General features: G+C 42.2%; 1 protein-coding gene across 1 annotated transcript; it reads right to left on the reverse strand.

Moving 5' to 3' along the window:
- Positions 1–1,278: 1,278 nt before the first annotated feature.
- LOC142784691 (uncharacterized) lies at positions 1,279–9,069 on the reverse strand. The gene is made up of 4 exons (XM_075883176.1): positions 8,676–9,069; positions 6,494–6,596; positions 4,411–4,493; positions 1,279–2,296 (listed from the first exon to the last, which is right to left on the reverse strand). Exons 1-4 carry the CDS (start codon positions 8,766–8,768, stop codon positions 1,946–1,948), a joined length of 630 nt encoding a protein of 209 aa, XP_075739291.1. The 5' UTR covers positions 8,769–9,069; the 3' UTR covers positions 1,279–1,945.
- Positions 9,070–9,764: the final 695 nt, after the last annotated feature.

The raw sequence follows: 9,764 nt of genomic DNA on the forward strand, positions 1-9,764 counted from the left end.
ACAGCTAGGACCGCAAGACGGTACAGTTAAAGTTGGCTGGTAGTTATGCCATCCACTGCCTCTGCTGTGTACCCACAAATGTATGTAGGACTAGCATTTGCATGGATGACAGTAAGCAGGATGCAGTGTATTCAGCAAATCTTCCTTTAATATATTGTACATACATAGTGTGCGCAGCACATCACCTCAGCTCTCGCGCCAACATCGATGACAAGCTATTTTTCAGCTGCAGTGTAGAAGTTACAAACTTGCTGCATGTGTAGCCTGCAAAAAATGTGAAAAGGTTGACAGTTTTAAAAAAATAACTCCACAGCAGTAAATATTTGACATTGATTATCTAAATGGCAAATACTGTGCAGAATGGACCACTTTATGACTGTTCAAGCTGAACCAGGAGGCACTGCCCTACATGAATCATGCCCTACGCTAATCAGGCCTCGTCTTGAATACGCGTGTATCGTTTGGGACCCGTTCACTAAAAAAGACATAAACAAACTTGAACAAATTCAGAGGCTGGCTGTACGATTCATATATAATCGTTACCGCCGACATGACTCGCCTACCTCTTTAATGCAAACAAACAACATCATGACCTTACAGAGCCGCCGTAAAATAACAAGACTAAAATTTCTTTATCAGCTTTGGAACTGTAAACTTGCACTCAACCCCGCTCCTTATCTAAACCTTTTGCCCCATAGACCCACCAGGAACTTTCACCCTTTTAAATTTAACTCAATTTTTGCACGCACAAACATATTCAAACATTCCTTTTTCCCGCGCACTATAAGTGATTGGAATGCCTTACCATCTGAAATCTTCTTATCAAATAATGTTCTTCAGTTGTTCAACCAGCTCGCAGAATAAATTTGTAACGGTGCCTTCATCCTGTGATTGGTTTCCCATATCTAGTTGTGTAAAATCTGTGCTACGCTACTGTTATGATCATTGCTGCTTTGCTTCTTGCCATATGTCTGCCTTGCCATATGTCTGAAATATGCACTGATTAGTCCTCTCCCGTTCTCTGGTGTTTTCTTCGATTGTTCATTGCTTATTTCTTCTTGCTCTCAATTTGTATTTCTTTTTTTGTTTAAATCTGGTTTTCATCATTGATACACTAACAAACCACTCCTGCTTGGGCCGCCCTAGGCCTGCAGTATTGTATAAATAAATAAGTAAATAAATAAATAAATAAATGATGGCACATACATGCACCGTAAAACCTACAATAGTGTAAATTACAGTTAAAAACAAAAATGCAATTCGTTTTTAACCGGGATTTACAATATTGTAGGTCTTCATAGTTTTCATGGTTTAACCATGAAAAAAATTAATGTGCACAGAAGCTATCTTTTCATAAAGAGACTTAAAATATTTTATACTTAATTACTGCCTGCATTGCAGGACACCGTTCATAAATGGAATACCTAGCTGCACATCTTAGCGATCATGAGAACACACTGAACAAGGTGGAAAAAAAAGGGAATGTCACAAGAGCCAATGTTGCGACACATGGACTTGACTTGCCTTCCATCAGATCAACTTGTTGAAACACTACCTGTTCCAGATAGCAAAATTTCAACACTTGGGACAATTCGTTAAGTGCAACAAATGATAACGTAACTAGTCATTTTTACTAACTTATTTATTCACTACCATCTTGCAGCAGGTGACTTATCGAAGCTTGCCAGCCTGAACGAGGCTTTTCCCCCAAACTCGAGAATAGCACCCTTTTTATTCCTAACAAGGGTGAGTTGGGATTATTGATGATGCAACAGCTAGTCAAATCTTGCATTTAGTAAGCACTTTCGTGACCCACAAAACTTTCAGCCTGGCATTTGCAATTTTGCCATCCTTTACAGAAGGTGTTATTACAACATGCCATCAGCAAAAATAATTCATACAGTGAATGTTATGCTAACAGAAGTCATGGCAATAGTGATTTGAACTAAGAAACAGATAAAAAATGGTAGAGCCACATTTTGCTTTCAGCCCCGCATACACACAACATCAAGACACAAATATGAAATCTGAAACAAGAATATGAGAAAAAAAATCTACATGGCATCATTAGTAACTCACCATTCACTGCGTTGACCCTGACTGGGTCCAGTGCCTCCTTTACTTCGGCATTCTTATTGGCGTTGCTGCCCTTGCCGAAGAGTGATTTGCCACGCATCTCCTCCAGAGTAAAAACACCCCGGAGAAGATGCCTGGCGAACTTTGTAGGCCCATTGCAGTGAGAATGGAGGCGCTCCAGGAGCGTTTTCTCAACCAAAACGCCTCCACCGATGTTAACCTGCATACCACAGAAAGCATCCGTTGAGCAAAAGAGGAGTTCCTTTCCACATAGCAAAGAACAACTATGACGCTTCAATTTTAACATCTGGGGTAAACAATTTTCGGCCACTGTTTCTTTTTTTTTTCAGCTGCTGTTTGAAACCACCACCTCAATATCGAAACAGAAACTGTCTTTTTTAAGGTGGTGGTATTAAAGACGTAATGATGTATTTCTAGGCACCATGATACTCTTTTCAGAGTTCTCGACACAAGCGCTTTTATTTACAGCAAAAATCCAATATATTTAAAATTCATGTCAGTACTCCTTCAACAGGCATATTACCAAATAGCTCAAGGAGTGATCGCAATCATTTTTCGAGACACAAAAACAGAAAGATGATGTCGCAAGATGGAATTCCGGCTGCAGTGGCAACATTTCGATGGTGGAAAAATGCTAGAGGCCCGTGTGCTTAGATTTAGGTGCATGTTAAAGAACCCCAGGTTAGTGGAATTCCTGGAGCCCTCCACTGCGGTGTCCCTCATAATTATATGATGGTTATGGGACCTAACATTTATTGTTATTGTTTTATTTTCACCTCTCATGTTTACCAGACCTTTGCTTTATTAGGGCCAGCCTATTTCATTTTCTAGTTGTAGCTGGATGAGTAATTTACTATCATTCCATTTTATGAACTAGTGCTTTTTAAAAACCTATACAGATATCCAGCTACTTCACAAAGGAAAGAAACAAAATCATGGGGATTGCTTTTAAATTGCAGACACCATGATCGTGTATTGACAATAGCACACGCATGCACACAAACACCAACAAAGGAATGCTCTTTTCGGAATGTCTTATTTCGTCTAGCATCATTAAAGGGGTCGTGAAAAGTTTGCCGAAAATTTTCAACTACAAGTGTATTCGGAATCCTGGTCGTTCTTTCAATAATAAACACCGACTCGTTTCATCATACCAGTTCATTTAACAGTTTATTTAATAGTTATAAAACCACAATTTCGGTTTCCAAGCTCTCACGTCATCCTAAGTCAGCCAATGAGAATTCTCCGTCGTCGACAAAACATGACGACGACTACGCCTGCTCAGCCATAGTTGACCGAGGTTTGCCGCATCATACTGCTTCCACTGTCGCGCCGGAGGCGCCCATGCGATCCTAATGTAGCAGTTAGTAGATCCACTCCGGGTGTTTGAAGCTTGTGAACGCGAACATCGTTTGCACTGCGATAACTTGTACGACACTGTCTGACGATGCACACGGTTGGCACATCCAGGACTGAGCCAACCAACCAGTAAGAAAAAACTACACCACTGCACCGAGAGAGCGAAGGCAACACGGAAAGCAAGATGGGCAAGAAAAAACATGTAACAGAGCCGGGCAGGGTGGAGGCCCGGATGTACTTGAAAGCAGAACCAAGCAGATCACTTGCTGTAGCTGCACAATATGCAACTCGGTGTGCAAACCAGTGGTGTTATTTCTTTATTTTCTAGGTTTCCATAAATCTATCATTTTTGAGCAAAATAAAGCTAACGCTGTGTTTACAACTTGTATTAGGATGACGTCACACGTCAGTGCTTATGGCGGCCGGTGAACCCAAGACAACTGCGAGTTCAAACGGGCGTCATTAATTATAGACTGAATATTACACCGAAATATTTCAGAATCGGCATGTCTAATCCGTATTGGAGCAGAAAAAATTACAACCGGGCAGCTTTATTTTCTTTTCACGACCCCTTTAACAATAGAAAACATGCACAAGTTAACCCAACAGCAAGTGCTGCTGAAGTACCATGATCAGCAATGCTGCTATGTTCAGATGAAAAAAAAATACTGGGCAAAATAAATATCATTACAGGGTTTTATGTGGAAAAACCACGACAACCGAGCACTGACAAGACAGACTGGGGCAGCAACTCCTATTTCATTGGTAGCGCAACACACACATTGTGAACATTCTAAGCTTAGGCCTCAGTACAAGCCCGTTGGGTACAGTTTCAATAGCCAGAGTTAACGTTTATGGCATCTTGAGATCAATTGTGCTGCACAAGATAGCGTGCCACAGAAGCAACAAAAATAAAAACAAAAATTTTTTTTTTTCAAAATTAGGAATACTCGCCCTTTCGGCTTCAACAGCAGGAGATGGGTCTTTCTCAGTCTTCCTCAAGATTTTTCTCAACTTTTTCACCATGTCATAGGAGTCTAAGGGAGCACATGAATGCAATCACGTTAATCAAAATGCTTGCACAAGTGGTAATTAAAGTAAGGTTTGGTCTGCAGTAAATGAAATTGTGGAAGCAATCTTGAATGTTACCGAAGAAGAGCAATGAAAATTCAGAATGTTTCACCTTTAGAGCACTTTGAACAGCACTTTGTTGCTCTGCTACAAGGATAACGATGTGATTTGCAACAGTGACCTAAATAATGAACTTTTTGTGCTCCAGTTCTAATTCATCAAATTTACAAACACACTGAGATGGACAGTAACATATCCTAGTGAGAATGTGTAAAAAAAGAAAGACGTTTTGGACATTTGTTAGTGTAATTACAGTAAATGATGAACAATGAACTAAGGTGCTGCTATCAGTATAAACAACAAGCCTATTGGGGCCATACCTTTGTGTCTTAGTTAGTGGACCATCCCTTCATGCCTGCCTTACACAGCAGCTTTGAACAAAGGGTGTGGTGTTCTTGTGAACAAGAATGATATTAAGGTAACAAAATGATAAGAATGTAGAGGTGACATGCCTTGTCAACTGCAGAGTCCAGCAACAAAACACAAGTCGTGTTAAAGCATCTTTGTTCCTTTCATATAAACATTAGTTAGAATGTCATGAGTGCACATGCAAGAGTAGGAGTCCTTTATCCAAACAGCAGCACATACCAATGTCCACAGTTGTTATAAAGGGAATATACTAGTAATCACTGTACAACTTGATGCTCCTTAAATGGCGACCTTTTCACAACATAATGTAAAACAGTGCGTACAAAATGTTGCTGTACATAGCAAAGCAGAAGTTTGATGTACCACTTGTAATGTCTAAGGTAAATAAATTTTAGTTTTGTTCTTTTTAATGAGTTTCAGCATGACACGGCATGCCAGTAGCATTATAACTACCACTCAGTTTTCAAAGCCAAAGAAGTTCTTCATATGTCTAGTGTTTCTATACCTAGTCACCTCTATCCGACATGTAAGGTTGAGTCAGTTTATATATGTACCCGATTAAACAAAGTTTCACTTAGAGGGAGAAACTAGTTCACCCATAAAAGCATGCATAAGTGCAACTTAGAGGGAGAAACTAGTTCACCCATAAAAATATGCATAAGTTTAATGGCACAAAGTTGAATGTACAGTGTTTTTTCCAGCCTGTACGATCGGATGCACTCATCACATGGCCATAGTAGGTGCTGAGAGTTATGATGGGAAAGGTGGTGCACAAATATGTTTCACAACGAGGCACTCAAGGGCGAGGAAACATGAGGAACGAATAAGAAATCTTCGAAGGGTTCCACATAACAAACCTAAGAGACGTGTCAGTGACACATCGTCGTGCCTCTCCAATAAATAGTGAACGTTCCTTAGAGCCACAATAGGCAAACAAACAATTATTAATAGAGTGTTGGGGTTGAGGATTCGGCTTGTTGGTTCATGGTTGCAAAGAAGGGGAAAACGCGGCTAAATTTTTAACAGGACACAACGAAGCCCAGATGGCCTTCCTTGTGTCCTGTCGCATATAGGCAAATAAAAATCACTTCAGTTCAGCACTTTGGTCGTCTAGTCTTCTTTAAGTCCTGTCAAAAATTCAGCGATGTTTTCCCCTTCTTAGCAACGGCTGTTTGCACATGTACCAGGTGGGTGCCAGAAGGTATGCATTGGTGTTTGATGTGTTCAACATTTCTAATTGTAAAAGCGAGTTTGTCCTATTGCTGTCTTCTCAATGTTCATGTTTTCCGCAGGCGTTTACACATTTTACAATGTACGAACTGGTTCAGCTTACCACCTTGCTAGATGCAAGGTTAGGCACCTCTTGCATTTCCTCAGGCAGTTCCATGAAGGAAAAGTCTATAAAAAACTGAGTTTTGGCAACACTGTGCACTGCCTAAATACAGATGGCCAAGCTAGTTTACAAATTAGTTGCACCATCCAATAGCCATTCAAGCTTGATCAACAAAAGAAGAAAAAAGGGCTGGAGGCTGCTTACCAAGCATGTTTTCAGCAACTTCTAGCCGCTTGCGCAGCACCCGGACCTCATTTTCAAGCTCTTTGACCTGCTGTGAGGCACTGCAGGCACACTGAGCACCAGCCTGAGTAGGGAACTTTTTTTGAGTACATGGCTTCCTCTACTGCCACAGCATCCACATGGAAAATTGACTAGCACACAATAAGCTGCTCCTCTACTTGATCTGAAACCTACATGTGCAATTGTGAAAGCCTTGCATGCACAATTACAACCACAGTGGAAACCTGCGACTAACAACAGTAAAAATATGTTGCATATACAGACATTCAGCATGCACGACAGCCAGAACAGCAGGGCTATAGGGACGAACGGATATGACTGCTGGGAAACACAGAAGTGAATACAAATGTTTGAAGAGCGTATAACAAAGCAAAATGAACTCTCATTTCGCAGAATTATCAGCTTTCAAAGCTACAGTACCTTACAACTCATACAAAACTCACAGTTGTGATCACAAGTATAGAGGCCACGCGAACGTGTGGCAGTTTGCAAGTGCGCACCGTCTAACGGCTCGTCACCTGCTGTCGAAAGCATGACAGTGCACACAGACGGCCATTCTTTCCAGCTGGCCTGCTTGCTGCAATCTATCGCGGAGGCTGATTATTGGAATTAGCGATTACTGCCACCAGTAATGCTGATGGCACAGCAGCCATGGTCCAAATCGACCCTTTCCCATTAAATGGAAATGTCTCCTAGCAACGGGATTCGAGATGCCTGCCAAGCAGGCAACATTTCATCGTTCATGTTAAAGGGAGTGCTTTATATATGTGGCTGTACATGCTCTCAGAGATGTGCTTGTTGCTCTCCGACGTCTCTTTAACAGATTCCAGATGTGGCGTTGCAGTAGGCCATGGACAAATAAATCTACTATTTGCTCTTTCCTTGACCAGCACTCGTGGTGGCATGCTTGCGGAAGCTTAACCGGCAATACACAAAATCCACTGCATACCTTTCGCTGTGTAAGTTCAAAGATAGTGTCTGTGCGCTAATAGAAAGACATCATGGCACAGTTAAAATACATGAACATGAAAATACATGAAAATACATCAAGTGAGTGGCTAGCACTTTTTCCATAGTGAAGTTATGCCAGCGATAGCAATCTGCAACGTTTCAATTTTATGTAGTTCGGAACCAGCTCAGAGATCGGACCAAGAAGTTTGAGGATGCTGCGCCGCTGCTTCATCATGCAAGACTACCGGTGGCAAACTCCACAAATGCCCAGATTCAGCCCACGTGCCAGCGTGCAGCAAGCAAGCAAGCAGGAAAGCGAGATAGAAAGGCTGCGCATGTGCACTGTGAGACTCGACAGCAGGCAATGAGCCGTTAGATGGCGTACGCATGCACACTGCCACATGATCGCGTGGTCTCCAAACTTATGATCTTGACTGTACATTAACTATATTATGTAACATTGGCAGGTCACACAGTTATTTTATATGTAGCCTTTTCAGTCTCGATTTACAATGAACTGTTTGTAAGTATTTGAAACAAGGATATTTTAATAAAATGTGATACAGAAACTAGAGCAGAAAATATTGATTCATACAACAAACATTTAGGCCAATTTAGTACGCTCACCATAATTGGAAAAAGATTTTTTCAAGGCCCTTGGGGACTTAACGAGCCCCTCGCCCTGGTAAGTCACTAAAGTACAGTTGTAAACTAAATACTGCTGTCCAATAAACACCTTAACAATTGAATCAACTGGGGCAATTTACTTTGGAAAGAAATGCGCAATGTTTTTAGTGACGTGCACCAACACATTTACATTCCCTCAAACATAGTGGAGTCTTTCTAGCAACTGCATTTTTCTGTACTGTTTGGCACAACGAGTGTCATGGTATCAGCAAATGTTTCCTTGAAAGCGGCGAGATGCGAGTGCAGTGCATTCGGCACTCCGGCACTAAACTCTACCAAAAGGCAAACAAGAAGCCGCAGGTAGTTGTGTGAGCCATTTCAACTAGCGCTGTGTATGCCTGTCTGCGGACACGACTGACAGACGGCGCAGTTCGCGCTGTATTCGTCGGGCACACACACACACACACACACACACACACACACACACACACAACTCAACTCAACTCAACTCGATGCGCTGGTCGTGCTTGGCCCGCACGGCAATTGAAGTTAACACAGAACTCACCTCGTTCGGCGCATTCTCCTCTCGAGGCACCTCCTCGGCACTGTCCGAAGCCGTGCTCGCCAACCGCACCAGCCTTGTTCGCCGGCGCTCCATTGTCCTTTCTAACCCTACATTAAGCAGTCTTTAGGCAACAGAAAATACTTTACAGCGAGAACTCATGAATAGTGGCATTACTTACCGAAGTCCAGCAACTCGGCGTCCGCCGCCGGCTCGCCCTCCTTCCAATTTACCGCTACCACGGTGCCGCGTAAATTTACAATGGCATTTGCGTCCATCAGCAACTGCAGACTTATGCTGGTGTCCACAATTGCTCGGACGTTGTACACATCCCACAGTGAGGACGACACCCACTTAACTAAAATATGGCTCATGTTGTGCTATCTCTTCCTCAGTCTCACACCGAACGACCGAACTCGTAGCAATGCACAAGCTGTACACGCAGAGACCAAGCACTTGTTCCAACGTGCGCCACACGTGCTCCAAACAACAACAACTCCTACGTCACAGCAACAGTATCGGAAAGGTTTGAGAGGCAGTTTCGAATCGTTGTGTCGCACGTACATTTTGCAAACGTATTTGTAATAAAAATAATCATAAACGTGTTATTTGGTTAGTTTTAATTTAGTATGGTAAATAGTACTTATATAAAAATATATTATACCGCACTCGTTTTTTATATTGGAGGTTACAGACTCACACTGCGCCAAGTCTAGCCAATCCACAACTCTTTGTTCAGAACGAGTGCAGTGCAGGAGAATAGCGTGACGACGATAGATGTTCTCTGACAACGTTGCGAGGAGACGATCGTATTGATAACTCTTCGGTCCTTAAGGTTTTCTGGTCTTCCATGGAACGGAAGCGAAAATACAACCTATATATTACGGACCCAACGCACGACGTTCCTGTGCGTTCCAAGCACCGTTCGAAGAAGACAGTTTCATTGGACGCTTCGCCGCTACCCACACTACAAAATGGAAGTGCTCAATCGCCTGATTTAGTCAGTGTAGTTGCAAGCGAAGAAACGCTCTGTGACCGCAGCCATCTTCCTGTGAACGATGACTCCGACTGTTCTGGCAAGTCCGTGGAAAG

Source organism: Rhipicephalus microplus, unplaced genomic scaffold (genome assembly GCF_043290135.1).
Source record: "Rhipicephalus microplus isolate Deutch F79 unplaced genomic scaffold, USDA_Rmic scaffold_15, whole genome shotgun sequence".
NCBI lineage: Eukaryota > Metazoa > Arthropoda > Arachnida > Ixodida > Ixodidae > Rhipicephalus > Rhipicephalus microplus.